Source organism: Amblyraja radiata, chromosome 21 (genome assembly GCF_010909765.2).
Source record: "Amblyraja radiata isolate CabotCenter1 chromosome 21, sAmbRad1.1.pri, whole genome shotgun sequence".
Classification (NCBI taxonomy): Eukaryota; Metazoa; Chordata; class Chondrichthyes; order Rajiformes; family Rajidae; genus Amblyraja; species Amblyraja radiata.
In genome coordinates, this window is record NC_045976.1 from 11,515,232 (window position 1) to 11,531,096 (window position 15,865).

At 47.3% G+C, this 15,865-nt stretch overlaps 1 protein-coding gene across 1 annotated transcript in view; it reads left to right on the forward strand.

The window, feature by feature from the left end:
- LOC116985102 (serine/threonine-protein kinase 33-like) overlaps positions 1-15,865 on the forward strand; it is a 60,133-nt gene that overhangs the window by 37,084 nt on the left and 7,184 nt on the right. The window contains exons 4-11 of the mRNA XM_033039522.1: positions 819-923; positions 5,842-5,980; positions 7,423-7,511; positions 8,565-8,658; positions 8,765-8,840; positions 10,603-10,715; positions 12,653-12,738; positions 15,069-15,257. Of these exons, the coding sequence (XP_032895413.1) occupies positions 819-923; positions 5,842-5,980; positions 7,423-7,511; positions 8,565-8,658; positions 8,765-8,840; positions 10,603-10,715; positions 12,653-12,738; positions 15,069-15,257 (891 nt within the window). The remainder of the gene's footprint in view (positions 1-818; positions 924-5,841; positions 5,981-7,422; positions 7,512-8,564; positions 8,659-8,764; positions 8,841-10,602; positions 10,716-12,652; positions 12,739-15,068; positions 15,258-15,865) is intronic.

Genomic DNA, 15,865 nt, shown 5'->3' on the forward strand with positions numbered 1-15,865 from the left:
CCTGGAGGAAACTCACGTGGTCATAGGAAGAGCATGCAAACTCCACACAGACAGACAGCACCCCAGATCAGGATTGAATCCATATTCTCTGGCGCTGTGAGGCAGCAGCTCTAGCAGCTGCGCCACTGTGCCATACAGTCTGGCCTCGGCTGCTGTCAGTGTGGAGTTTGCACATTCTCCACATGACCGCGTGGATTTTCTCCGGGTGCTCCAGTTTCCTCCCACGTCCCAAAGATGTATAGGTGTGTAGGTTAATTGGCCCTCTGCAAATTGCCCCTAATGTGTAGGGAGTGGATATGATAGTGGGATAACATAGAACTAATATGAACGGGTGATCAATGGTTGGCAGGGACATGGTGGGCCGAAGGGCCTGTTTCCATGCTGTTCCTTTCAATCAATCAATCAATCAATCAACCAATGCCACTTCCTCTGGACTCACAGGTTAAAGATCAAGAAAAGTACCTTCGGTCAATTGTAAACCCAGGGAGCTTGACAACAATTACAATGCCATGGGTATTGGCTGTGAACAAAATGAACTCACACCAGGAAATAGGTGAAGTATCAGAGAGCACAATTTTTATACCATCAATAGGTGACTAGTCAATTTATACATTGTTACTATAACAACATTTAAAAGACCTTTGGGCAGGTTTAGAGGAATATGGGCCAAATGTGAGCATGTGGGACTAGTGTAGATGGGGCATCTTGGCCCTCATGGATAAGTTGGGCCTAAGGTTGGGCCTGTTTCCGTGCTGCATGACATTGACTCTATGACTAACTATTGTAGTTTTCAAGTGACTTTTGTCTTCTCGTTTCAGGCTGGAAGCTACGCTGTGAAAATGTTGGAGAGAGAGGTTGCCATCTTGAAGATGGTGAAGCATGAGCACATCATTAAACTGGACGAGGTTTACGAAACTACAAAGGTAATGCTTTTGATTGAATGATTTCAAAATCTTTGAGAATGCCCTTGTTGTATTTTCTCCAAACTGATAGTAATTGCTCCTGAATTTTGGTGTAACATCTGGGAAGCTTGCGCTGTTTGCGAGTTTAATTTTTGTATTGAATGACATGTACAGCATGGAAACAGACCCTCCGGCCCACCGAGTCCACGCCGACCATCGACCACCCGTTCACACCAGTTCTATGTTATCCCACTTTTGCATCCACTTCCTACACACTAGGGGCAAATTTATAGAGGGTCAATAAACCTACGTCTTTGGGATGTGAGAGAAAACTGGAGCACTGAAGAAAAACGGTTGTCACAGAGAGAACATGGAAAAACTCCACACTGGCAGCTCCCGAGGTCGGGATCGAACCTGGGTCTCTGGCGCCGTGAGGCAGCAGCTCCACCAGCTGCGTTACAAGAACCAAGCATGTAGGAAAACAAGCCTTTTAATTTGTTGGATCCTATCATGATCAAACCAGTATATTTTGCTGAGAAAATTTGTATAAAAATTGGGTTAACATGAAAAATATTTGTAATTTCAATTATATTATGAAGTTAGCATAAAATAAAACATGTTATATTACACCTTTACAGTTCCCCAGGGAAGTATTTACCATTAATAAAAGAACACTTGAGAACATTTAATTAGATCACAGCTGATCCATATCACCACTCAATCTATTCACCGCTATAATCCTTATTTAATAAAAACTTTCAAGGCTAATTTGAACTTTTCAACTGGCTCACTGCTTTGCACGGGAAAGTGTTCTAGATTATGTCATAGATCTTTCTTTTGTTTCAAGTGTTTGTTTTTTCAAGCAAACCGTATTTATTTATGTAAAGACACAGTCCTAGAGAAACTCAGCAGGTCAGGCTGCCTCTCTGGAGGGGAATGTACAGACAATGCTTCAGCAAGACTTTTCAACAGGGTAGACAGAGCATAAAACATAGAACAGTACAGCACAAGAACAGGCCCTTCGGCCCACAATGTCTGTGCCAAACATAATGCCAAGACCAACTCTTATCTGCCTGCACATGATCCATATCCCTCTATTCCCTGCACTGCCATGTGCCCATTCAAGACCTTCTTAAAGGCTACTATCGTTTATGCCTCCACCACCACCCCCGGCAGCACATTCCAGGCGCCCGCCATAGTCTGTGTAAAAACCTTGCCCCGCACATCTCCTTTAAACTTTGCCCCTCTCTCCTTAAAGCTATGCCCTCTAGTCTTTGACATTTCTACCCTGGGGATAAAAGGCTGTGACTGTCTACCGTATTGATGCCACAGTGTTGAGGCATTGTTCTTTCGATGAGGTCTTAGAACAGAGGAATCTTCAAGTTTACGTGAAGGTGAAACGTTCCATAGAACCTACTCAAGCACAGTGACAACGTTGTCTTTGTCAATATTTTGGCTACACAGAGGCGCAGCTGGTAGAGCTGCTGCCTCATAGCGCCAAAGACACGGGTTCCATCCTGATATTGGGTGCTGTTTGTGTGGAGTTTGCACATTCTCCCTGTGACTGTGCGGCCAACCGAATTAAAGACATCCCCCACCCCGATCATTCCTTCTTCTCCCTGCTCCTGTCTGGCAGAAGGTAGAGAAGCATGAAAGCGCGCACTACTAGACTCAGGAACAGCTTCTTCCCAGCGGTTATCAGGCTACTGAACATTCCATAAGCTAGGGTACTGCCCGACTCACCTCTACCCCATTGCGGATAGTGGACTGTGTCTCTGGAACTGATGCGCTACAATGCTGAGAACCATATTCTGCATTCAGTATCTTCTCCTTTGTTCTACCTGTTGTTATTGAGTTTGACCATTATATTTACATATTATCTGATCTGTTTGGACAACATGCAATACAAAGCTTTCCACTGTACCTCGCTACATGTGACAATAATAAGTCTAAACTGATTACTAATATCTAAAAAGGATACAGGTACATACAATGTAGGCTACTTAATGGGGCCACTTTCTCAGGGGTCTAAACTTACAACATCATGCCTTCCATGACCAACCCAATACTTACCCAAATAGGAACATTCCCATTCAAGATGAATTAGAAATTCATCTAAAATATCATATGCAAGCCTCATTAAAATCATGACTTGCAAATTTTTTTGAAGGAATGATACAACATGGAAATAGGCCCTTCGGCCCACCAAGTCCACACTGACCATTAATCACCCGTTCACACTAGTTCTACGTTATCCCACTTTATCATTCACTCCTTACACACTAGGGGGCAATTTACCGAGGGACAATTAACCTACAAACCCACACAACTCTAAAGCCTCCACATACTCCCTGTACTGGGGACGACCAGAATTGCACACAATAAAAGTTTGAGTTACGATGAGTTTCGAGATAAAGTATAGAAATAGGCCATTCAGCTCACCGAGTCCATGCCAACCATCGATCACCCACACACTAGTTCTATCTGACACACTAGGGGTAATTTACAGAAGCCAATAAACCTACAAACCGACATATCTTTGGGATGTGGGAGGAAACTGGAGCACATGGGGAAAATCCACGCGGTTACAGGGAGAACACGCAAACTCCGCACAGACAGCATCCGAGGTCAGGATCGAACCTGGGTCTCTGCTGCTGTGAAGCATGCTAAAGTGCTGAGTCAATCATTTTGTCGGCCGTGTAGCAAAACTGTCCTTTGTACTAGTCAGGATAACTGACAATATTAACGTCACAAGAAAATAATTTGTTGAACACTGCTCACATTCTTTCCCAAACTCATCAGCTGAGTCACAAATGAGAAGATGTTTGTGTCTGTTCATTATTTAATTGAAAGTAAAGGGCCCTTCCTCCACTGGTGCTGTGATGGAACTGAACTGGGAAGAGGGAGGGTTTCATATGGACCTCCTGCAGCGGAGAATCGAATGCTTGCAGCCATTTCTGGGTGTCCTTGGTAACATAGCCACACATTGCATGGGCACTAATTGACGCCACCCCTCCATCTCCCCCATAACACTCAACGCTGCACTCACTTTACTCCTGAGCGACCACTGCAGAATATTTGCATTGCTATGGGGTTTGTGTTGGTTATGTGAACGATGGGGGATGTGGCTGAATGATTTTCACGACAGATACATCACGACATACCCTCGGATTCAGAACTGCCAAGACAATGAGAGCAGAGTGTGTTTTGTGTTTGGATACTGTTCTCCGCTATTACATTGCAGGCTTCCCACAGGCATTTTCTCTGTTTGTTTCACTGTTACCATGGTGTAGGCAACAATGCAAGACCCCGAGGGCAGTGCGTGGTCCAACTAAACAAAACCCGGATTTTAACGTGCTTCTTCCTAAGTCTCGTAGATGAAAAGGAGTGATAGAGTCACACAGCACGGAAACAGGCCCTTCGGCCCAACTTGTCCATGCCGACCAAGATGCCCATCTATTGTAAGCTCTGCACTTTTGCCCAAGTTTGGCTGAGGCAAGGAATTGCAGATTCAGGTTACAAATAAAGAAACAAGGTGCTGGAGTAACTCAGCAGATCAAGGAGCATCTCTGGAGAACATGGATTGGTGACCTTTCGGATCAGGAGCCTTTCATCCGTCTGAACAAGGCGTCAGACCTTTACCATCCATCTATCTGTCCAAATGCATTTTAAATATTTTTGCGTACCTGCCTCAACTACTTCCTTCAGCAGCTCGTTCCATATACCCACCACCCTCTGTGTGAGAAAGTTGTCCCTCAATTTCCTATTACACCTTGTGCAGATGCTGGTTTCATCCGAAGATAGACACAAAAACCTGATGTAACTCAGCGGGGTCAGACAGCATCCCGGGTGAAAAGGAATAGGTGATGTTTCGGGTCAGGACCCTTCTTTCCCCTCTCACCTGAAACTTATGGGTCTTGATTCCCCTACACCGGGGAAAAGACTCTATGCATTCACCCTATCTATTTCCCTCATGATTTTCTACACCTCTATAAGATCATCCCTCAGCGACCCTGCATTCCTAGGAATAAAGTCCTAGCCTGTCCAATCTCTCCCTGTCGCTCATCCTCCAGTCCAAGCAACATTCTCGTAAATCTTCGCTGCACCTTTACCATCGTAATGGTATCTTTCCTACCAAAACTGAGCACCATAATCCAAGTACTGTCCAAATATAAACCCAAGACAAAAATAGAAAATTTTAATATAGAACATAGAACAGTACAACACAGGACAGGCCCTTCAGCCCACAATAATAATAATAATAATGGATGGGATTTATATAACGCCTTTCTAATACTCAAGGCGCTTTACATCGCATTATTCATTCACTCCTCAGTCACACTCGGTGGTGGTAAGCTACTTCTGTAGCCACAGCTGCCCTGGGGCAGACTGACGGAAGCGTGGCTGCCAATCTGCGCCTACGGCCCCTCCGACCACCACCAATCACTCACACACATTCACACACATTCACACACAGGCAAAGGTGGGTGAAGTGTCTTGCCTAAGGACACAATGTCTGTGTCAAACATAATTCCAAGACCAACTCTCCTCTGCGTACACAGATTCTATATCCCTCCATTCCCTGCATATCCATGTGCCTATCCATACGTTTCTTAAACACCACTATCGTATCTGGATCAACCCCCACCCCTGGCAGCGTGTTCCAGGCACCCACCACCTTCAGCATAAAAAAACCTGCCCCGCACATCTCCTTTAAACTGCCCACCTCACCTCAGAGCTGAACCCGTAGGAAACCCACAGAATCACAGGGAGAACCTGCAAACTCCACACAGAGGTCAGGATCGAACTCGCAGCTCTGGCGCTGTCAGGCGGCGGTGGCTCTACCAGCTCTTTGGGTGATGCCAGTGAAGTTATTGCCAAAGTACAACTACTGGCCGTTGCACACTCTAACCTTCTCCCTCTCTCCTCACTCACCTAGAAAGTCTACCTGGTCATTGAGTTCTGTAAACTCGGGGAGTTGAAGGGAGTTCTGGCAGAGAAAGGCCACTTGAGTGAATCGGAAACCAAATACATCATCACCAGCTTGGCCAGCGCAATCTTTTACCTCCACAGAAACGGTAAGATGCCCGGGACACTAACCGTCTTGTACTCATCATTGTAATTGGTCATTGTTCAGTATTATCATTCACAGAAAAGTTGTGTGATTTCATTAACCAAATCCACCCAAGGTATATTTGTTTCTCAAGAAAGCGGGCAGCTTTTACTTCAATTTAGCTTTGGTTTAGATTAGTTTAAAGATACAGCGTGGAAACAGGACCCTTTGGCTCACCGTGTCCATGCCGACCATCGATCACCCGTTCACACAAGCTCTATGTTATTCCACTTTCTCAGACATTCCCGGCACACTTGGGGGCAATATACAGAGGGCCTAATTCACCGACAAACCCGCACGTCTTCGGAATGTGGGAGGAAACCGGAGCATGTGGAGGAAACCCACATGGTCACTGGGAGAACGTGCAAACTCCACACAGACAGTACCCGAGACCAGCATCGAACCCGTGTCTCTGGTGCTGAGGCAGCGGCTCTACCCGCTGCACCACTGAGACATCCTATCTTTTTCTTAAACAATGTGTAAAGATCCATCTTTCAAAAGGTGATGTGTGTGTGTGTGTATGAAGGTTTGTGTGTGAAAGTGTGTGTGTATATATATGTGACAGGGTTTGTGTATGTTCGTGCCTGTGAGTGCATGTGTGTGTGTGTGTGTGTGTGTGTGTGTGTGTGTGTGTGTGTGTGTGTGTGTGTGTGTGTGTGTGTGTGTGTGTGTGTGTGTGTGTGTGTGTGTGAGGGTTTGAGCAAACATTACAAGCCTAGCATCGTCGATGTTTGGACGATGATCAGACATCCATGTGCACATTGCCCCCAAAATTGCATTAATCTGGCTCTGTTCCACTCTGGAACTCTTATTATTTTACTGACCTCCCCACCATTGCAGCGATCTACAGGAGTCACTGCCTCACAAAGGCAGCCAGCATCAACATAGGACCCACATCACCCTGGCTACACTCTCATTTTACTCCTGCCATTAGGAAAAGCGTGTAGGAGCCTGAAAACTGTAATGTATAGGTTCAGGAGCAGCTTCTTCACAACAGCCATCAGGCTATTGAACACTACGAACTCCAACTAAACTCTGAACTACAAACTGCCTGGGTTGCACTAGTTTAGTTTAGTTTAATGTATTGTCACGTGTACTGCAGTACAGTGAAAAGCTTATGTCGTGTGCTAACCAGTCAGCAGAAAAGCAATTCATGATTACAATCGATCCATCCACAGTGTACAGTGCACTAGAGACTTTGGGCTTTGCTTTGTTTTTTGCACAAATAGTTTATTTTTAAATTTATTTAACTCTATTTTTACATTTGTTTATTATATTATCTATTGTGTACTGAGTATATAAACCTGCCGTGCCGCTGCAAGAAATAATTTCATTATTACGTTTTGGTACATACAACAATTCAACACTCTCGATCTTGACCTTGGTTTTGTTTATTCCCTTCCTCAGATATTATTCACAGGGATCTGAAGCTGGAAAACATTCTCGTGAAGGGTAATGATAACCGAGAGGATGAAGAACTGAAACTCAACATCAAAGTAAGTCTGAAGTTTAGGGAGGAACTGCAGATGCCGGTTTAAAGCAAAGATAGACACAAAAAGCTGGAGTAACTCAGCGGGTCAGGCAGCATCTGTGGAGAGAAGGAATAGGTGATGTTTCGGCTCGAGGCCCTTCTTCACACTGAGAGTCAGAGGATGCCCCTGAATTTCAGTCTGAAGAAGGGTCTCGACCCGAAACATCACCTATTCCTTCTCTCCAGAGATCCTGCCTGACCCGTTGAGTTATGCCCCTGTCCCACTGTCGAAAGTGCTTTCCGCTTCTTCCATGTTTCTTCTAAAAAATTCAAAACCGGCCGCGACTAAAAATAGGTTGCCGTTTTAAAAATCGGTAATTTTTTAGTCGAAGCCGGTAGCGATGCTAGTTGAAGGTGGTTGCCGGAGGTTGCAGGTGGTGGAAGGTAAGACCGCATTGAATTTTTTTAAATAATCGGCGGAACATTAAAGAAGCAGAAACCACTTTCGACCATTAAGGAGACTGACAAAAACCTCCGGGAACCGCACGGAAACCTAGGGTGGGGCGCAAAGTCTCCAGAGGTTTCCGTTCAGGTTTCCTAAGTGGGACAGGGGCATTACTCCAGCTTTTTGTATCTATCGATGTATCTGACTGCTGGTGTATCCCTCTCCTGCACAGACTTCCCATTCACCCCTCCATCTAAGCACAACGCAATGGGCTGGAATTGGACAGATTGTAGTAAGAACAAAATGTACTGGAAGCCCTCAGTGGGTCAGGAACCATCTGTGGGGAGAAAAATGTACCAGGCTGATGCCTGGATTAGTGGGTGTCAGCTACAGGGAGTGGTTGGACAGACTTGGATTGTTTTTGTCTCAAGAATGGTCCCGACCCGTAACATCACCACATCACCTATCCATGTTCTCCGGAGATGCGGCCTGACCCACTGAGTTACTCCAGCACATTGTGTCTTTTTTTTGAGAACCAGTGCCTGCAGTTCCCTGTTTCCCCAATAGATTATTGAGTTAGTTGGTGTCTGTTACTTCATGCTATCACCAGGCTTTGCTTCTCCCCCCCCACAGGTGACCGATTTTGGTTTGTCCGTGTTGAAGGATGGAGCGGGAGTCGGCAGTGAGTCCATGCTGCAGGACACGTGTGGCACGCCGTTATACATGGGTATAGGGCTGGAACTTTAACCACATCACACGGTGGGAGGCCAACATTGAGCTGCCATTTTTTGCCTCCGCTCTTCATTGCTAACGCTTGTCCTCTTATTCAACAGCCCCGGAAATCATCAACAACTATGATTACAGCCAGCAATGCGATCTCTGGAGCATTGGCATCATCATGTACACTCTGTACGTACACGACCCATAGACTGTTGTATTGTATTGTATTGTATTCAAATTTATCGTCATTGTCTCAGTTAGAGACAACGAAATGAATTTCCCTTACAGGCAGTATCATAAAAAATAAATAAATAATAATAAATAATAAAATTAAAAATAAAATAGAATTTAAAAAAAAGCACAAACACTGAAAGTCCACGACACAACATAACACAGTGGCACCAAGGTGAGGAAGGCACCATAGTCCAGCCAGCCTCCCCTCCGTTCTTCCCAGATGTTCATCCGTGGTCTGGGCCTTCCTAGCACCCGCAGTCGACGCCCCGGGTGGCCCGATGTTCAGGCCCTCACGCCGGGCTGGTGGAACGGCGACGCCGAACCCCGTCGGTGAACATCCTTTTCAGCGGCCCGGACCTCCTGATTAGCCGCCTCCCGCAGCTCCCTAGTCCGCAGGCCGAGCCGGGCGGAGTCGCAGGACCCCGCGTTGTTGATCAGCGCCGCCCGCGTTGGGAGCTCCGCAAACCGCAACTACATGATGTCGGTGCCGCAGGTCCAGCACTCCGGGCTCCAGACGGCGATCCCCGGTAAGGCATCGCCAGCCCCGCGATGTTACAGCGCTGTCCCGCTGCTGCTGGAGCTCTGGTCGATCCCGGCAGGAAAGGCCACGCCAATCCAGTAGGTAGGCCGCTGGGGGGGGGGGGGGGGGGGGGGGGCGAGGATGCGACTCGAATAATAGTCGCGTCCTCACCAGGAAGCGGCTGAAGGACGGTATCCCCCGCACCGTGCCCTCTTCCCCCACATAAAAACACACAAAAAACACACTTTAACATAACTAAATAAACAAAAAAACAAAAAGATACCGGGCTGTAGGTGGAGGCTGCTGGCACTAGCGCCACCGGAAGGGGTTGAGGGGGTTTCGTGCTGGTTCTTAACTAGGGGGCAGCACAGTGGTGCAGCGATAGAGTTGCTGCCTCACAGCACCAGAGTTCCCGACCTTGGGAGCTCTCTGTGTGGAGTTTGCATGTTCTCCCTATGACCGCATGGGTTTCCTCCGGGTGCTCCTGTTTCCTCCCACAGCCCAAAGATGTGCAGGCTTGTAGGATAATGGACTTCTGTCATTTGTCCCTAATGTGTGGGATGGAATTAGTGTGAACTGGTGATCGCTGGTCAGCATAAACTCAATGGGCCGAAGAGCCTGTCTCCACACTCTATTGTTAAACTAAACTAAATTAAAGTAATGTGACGTAAATATGTCTAGGAGAAAATGTAATCTAAATAATCACAATTTCTGCACAAAGCATCTCACTACTCTCAGAACTATCAGCTCATGCGATCCTTACATGACATCCATAAAGTGATGTTGAAACATGGAACTGCAAGATGTTAGTTCACAAAAAAGGACACAAAACTGTTTAGAGTTTAGAGATACAGCGTGGAAACAGGTCCTTCGGCCCACAGAGTCCATGCTGACCATCAATCACTCTTACACAATAGTTCTATGTTGTCCCACTTCCTCATCCAGTCCCTACACTCCAGGGGCAATTTACAGAGGGGCAATTAACCTGCACATCTTTGGGGATGCGGGAGGAAACCGAAGCACACGGAGAAAACCCGTGCGGACGCAGGGAGAACGTGCAAACTCCACACAGACAGCATCCAAGGTCAGGATCGAACCCAGGTCTCTGGCGCCGTGAGGCAGCAGCTCCACCACTACGCCACTGATGAATGGTGAAGGTAAAATAATCGGAATTCCTGATGCCGTTTTGTTTTCCAGGCTGTGTGGCCAAGCTCCCTTTACAGCTACAACCTCGGAAAAACTGTACAAGGAAATCAAGAATGGAGAGCTGGATTTTGCCCATTCGTCTCTGAAGTCGCTCAGTGAGAGCGGTAAGCTCCTAAAACGCACTGGCTTTGCAAACAGGCTCCCTGCAACCTTTCAGATGAGGAGTGGCCACGCTGCTAATATTTTGTCACCAGTTTGGATGGAACGTTATTTACATAGAAACATAGAAAATAGGTGCAGGAGGCCATTCGGCCCTTCGAGCCAGCACCGCCATTCATTGTGATCATGGCTGATCGTCCCCAAAATAATTTGTGCCTGCCTTCTCCCCATATCCCTTGATTCCACCAGTCCCTAGAGCTCTATCTAACTCTCTCTTAAATCCATCCAGTGATTTGGCCTCCACTGCCCTCTGTGGCAGGGAATTCCACAAATTTGGCCTCCCCTTTATTCTAAGACTGTGGCCCCCTGGTTCTGGACTTGCCCAACATTGGGAAAATATTTCCTGCATCTAGCTTGTCCAGTCCTTTTATGATTTTATATGCTTCTATAAGATCACCCTCATCCTTCTAAACTCCAGTGAATACAAGCCTAGTCTTTTCAATCTTTCCTCATATGACAGTCCCGCCATCCCAGGGATCAATCTTGTGAACCTACACTACACTGCCTCAATCACCAGGATGTCCTTGACACAAAAGAGTTTAGAAATACAGCGTGGAAACATGCCCTTTGGTATACAGAGCCCAAGCTGATTATTGGGCTTCTGAACGGTCTTTCCATTAGCTAGGGTACTGTCCACATCACCTCAAACCCATTGCGGACATTAGACTTTGTCCCTGGAACTGATGCGCTACCATGCTGAGAACTATATTCTGCACTCTGTATCTGCCCCATTAATCTGCCCATTGGTTGAGTTGATTGAAAGATACAGTATGGAATCAGGCCCATTCGCCCCCAATCCACGCTGACCATCCATCACCCATTCACATTAGCTCTGGTATCCCACTTTTGTATCCACTCCCTACATTCACTCTGGGGGTAATTTACTTATTAACCTATAAACCAGCACGTCTATGGGCTGTGGGAGGAAGCCAGAGCACCCCGAGGAAGCCCATGCGGTCTCAGGGAGAACGGGCAAACTCCGCACAGGTAGCACCCGAGGTCAGGATCGTACCCAGGTCTCTTGCGCTGTGAGGCAGCAGCTCTACCATCTGCACCACTGTACCCGTAGTATTCGACTCGAGTTTGGCTTGATTGTACTTTTATGTATAGTGTATCTACCCTTGGATAGCATGCCCACACCAACCAACAGGTCCCAGTTACACTAGTCCTACCTGCCCGTTCAGACCATTTCCTTCCAAACATATCTTATCCATGTGTCTGTATAACTGTTTCTTAAATGTTAGGATAGTCCCTGCCTTAACTACCTCCTCTGGCAGCTTGTTCCATACACCCACCACCCTTTGTGTGATAATTTTGCCCCTCAGATTCCTATTAAATCTTTTCCCCTTCACCTTAAACCCATGTCCTCTGGTCCTCAATTCACCTACTCTGGGCTAGAGACTCCATGCATCTACCCAATCTATTCCTCTCATGGTTTTATACACCTCTATAAGATCACCCCTCATCCTCCTGCGCCCCAGCCTACTCAACCTCTCCCTATAGCTCAGACCTTCTCACCCTGGCAACATCCTTGCAAATCTTCTCTGTACCCTTTCCAGCTCGACAACATCTTTCCTGTGACATGGTGCCCAGAACTGAACACCAGGCAACTGAAGCGTCCTCTCACCGACTAAAGAGTTGTTCTGACCTCCCATCTGCCTTATTTGAGACCTTCAAACTAACTTTAATTGGACATTATCCTGCATCTGTACACGGTGGGCGGCCTGGTTGTAATCATGCAGTTTTTCCGCTGACTGGCTGGCACGCAACAAACAGCTTTTCACTGTACCTCGGTACACGTGACAATAATAGACTAAACAAAACTAAGCAAAGTTTAGCACAACATGAATAATACATTGCATTCTTGATTTCATTTGGGCAGGTGACTGTGTGTTAAAAAGGCTTCTAATAGTAGATCCCGCTCACAGGATGACAGCAAGTGAACTGCTAAATCACCACTGGATAACGGTGAGTACTGATTAATACATTATTGTGTAATGCTAAACCATCCTATGGTGCAAACACACACTGCTTATTCAACCGTGCCTTCAAGTAGATGCTGTGTTCTCCATGATCTCAAGTGTTTTTCATTTCTAATTATTGTTATATTTCTTTGTGACATCAATCCATTTTATCAAAGTGGAGTTGGGCAGAAAATAGTAGTCAGGGCTGACTGGGAAGGGTGAGGGGTAAGAGAAGACTGGTAGTCCAGGGAGAATGGGGGGGGGGTGAAAGGAGCAGACAGGGGCAGAGAGGAGGGGGGGGGGGGCGGAGGGAAGGGAGAGGTGCAGGCAGATAGGAGAGGTCTTGGCATCATGTTCGGAGCAGACATTTTGGGCCGAGTGGGAGGGTCGCCAAATTTCTCACTCCCAAATAAGGGACAAACGGTCAAAATTGAGAGACAAATTCCCGACGGCAATTCGTTGACCGACTCGGCCATGGTCATGGGTGAAGGATGAATTGGCCCGGGTGCCGTACTGCACACAAAGCCCAGCCGGCGGGCCAGCTGAGGAGTTTTGGCCCAGGCCGCACACAAAGTCCGCCACCCCATCCACTCATGAACCGACGATGGGCCATGAGATGGAGGGGTGGTGGTGGTGGTGCTGTCGGCGGTAAGCAGAGGCCCGAAGGTCGGACAGCTGGCCAGGCTGCTGACTAACGGGGGCCACGGGCAAGGCTCTGCTGCTGCACTCCATGGGCTGCACTCCATCGGGACGGGTGAGGCGGGGCAGGACACGGCGCTCCGACCCGACAGTCCCCTTAACCTGACTAGTAGCAGTCAAATATGGGACACGGGCGGTCCCATATGGGACAAACCAATTTAGCCCACCATACAGGAAGTCCCGACTAATACGGAACAGTTGGCAACCCTACCGAGCGGCCTGGTCCTGGGCTGTACTGTTTTATGTTTCTAGTCCAAAAATGATTGGTCCTTAATGCATCCAAGACAGTTTGTAGTGTTCAAGAACCTGATGTTGCTGGGAAGAAGCTGTTCTTGAAACCTGGTGGTCACGTTTTCAGGCTCCTGTACCTTCTTCCCGATGGCAGGAGTGAAATGGGAGCGTGGCCAGGGTGGGGTGGGTCTCTGATGACGCTGGCTGCCTGCCTTTTGGCAGGGTGACTGCTCTCTTCATCCAGTTCAATAACCAAACAATTAAATAGCCTCTAAAAAAAATCACAGTCATATCCAATTCCCAAGGAACAGATACAGGCGAGGAAGGGGATGTGTATCAGCAGATTAGTGAACAAATGTCTAGAGATGGAAAGGAAACAAAATGGCATCAGATGTGGAGAGAAGAGGAATGAAAAGTAAAGGCTGAGGGAGGGGTATGGATGGAAGGGGGGGGTGGGGGTTTGGGTGAATGGGAAAGGAAGGGTGGGATATTGGGAAAAATGGGTGTGCACCAGGATGGGGCATAGGGAAGAGAGGGGAGAAAAAGGGATGGAAGATCGATGACCCAAGGAAACATAATAATAATTGAAATGAAAAACATTTGATATCAAGGAGAACCCAGCACCATTATACCTACTTTTAGTTTTAGAGATTCAACACAGAAACAGGCCCTTCGGTCCACAGAGTCCCCACCGACCAGCGATTCCCCCCCCACCCCCCCACACTAATCCACACACATCAGGGACAATTTACATTTATACCAATCCAAAACTGGAGAATTCAATGTTCATACCATTGGGGTGTAAGCTGCCCGAGCGGGATATGCGGTGCTGTTCCTCCAGTTTGTGTGTGGCCTCACTCTGGCAATGGAGGAGGCCCAGGACAGAAAGGTCAGTGTGGGATTGGGAATGGGAGTTAAAATAGTTAGCAACCGTTGATGTTAGGGCGGCACAGTGGTGCAGCGGTAGAATTGCTGCATCGCAGTGCCAGAGACGTGGGTTCGATCCTGACCTTGGGTGTTGTATTGGAGTTTGTACGTTCTCCCTGTGACCATGTGGGTTTTCTCCGCACGCTCCGGTTTCCTCCCACATCTCAGAGTCGCGGGGGTTTGTAGGTTAATTGGCTTCTGTAAATTGCTTACCAGTGTGTATGGTGATCGTTGGTCGGCGTGGACTCAGTTGGCTGAATGGTCCCTTTCCACGCAATATCTGTAAACTAAACATGGTTCTGATGTATTTGGATAGCGCTCAAACTGAAGCTTCTCACTGTAGTGCAGTAGTCATGACAATAAGAATGACAAGAATGACAATAAGAAACCAGAACCATAGCTACTTCCACCAGCTCCATCCCGAACAGTACCAACATCGTGGGCTATTGGGCACAGTTTAATTTCCAATGTTTTCAGGGAGATGCCAGGAAGCAGAGACCCAAAAATGTGCTGGAAATGATGAAGCAGTGGAAGCTGGACGCGAGCAGCGAGAGTGAGGAGTTGGCTGAAGAGAACGGAGTGGATGAAGACAAGAACTTGGCATCTTCTGCGGAAAGCACCAAGGCCGAGTTGAATCCTGATAAGCTGCATCCTGTTGCCATAAAGGTAATTACTTGAAAGCACTGTTAAATAATGTAGAAACAAGGAACATAGATGCTGGGTTACAAAAGAAGACACAAAGTGCTGGAGTAGCTCAGTGGGTCGGGCAGCATCTCTGGAGAACGCGGATAGGTGACGTTTCGGGTCGGAAGCCTTCTTCAGACTGAAACGTCCCGCTGAGCTACTCCAGCACTTTGTCCCCCCTCCTCCACCATTAAAGAATGGCTGAGTAGATTGATTGAAAACGATGGGCCCTTCAGCCCACTGGGGCCACACTGACCATCGATCACCCGTTGACACTAGTTCCATGTTATCCCATTTTCTCATCCACTCCCAACACACCAGGGGCAGTTTACAGAGAGCCAATTAATCCACAAACCTACACGTCTTTGGGTTCTTGGTTCTTGGTTTCTTGGTCCTCCAAAATATTCCAAATGGAATTTAAACTGGAGGTGGTGGAGGGAGGACTTACGCCAGAAAGGGTTTTTGGGAAGAAAGAGCTACCTTAAATTTAGTTGTGGAAGTAGGAGGAAACTGGAGCACCCGGAGGAAACCCACACTGTCACAGGGGAGATCATGCAAACTCCACACAGATCGACAGCACCCAACATTAG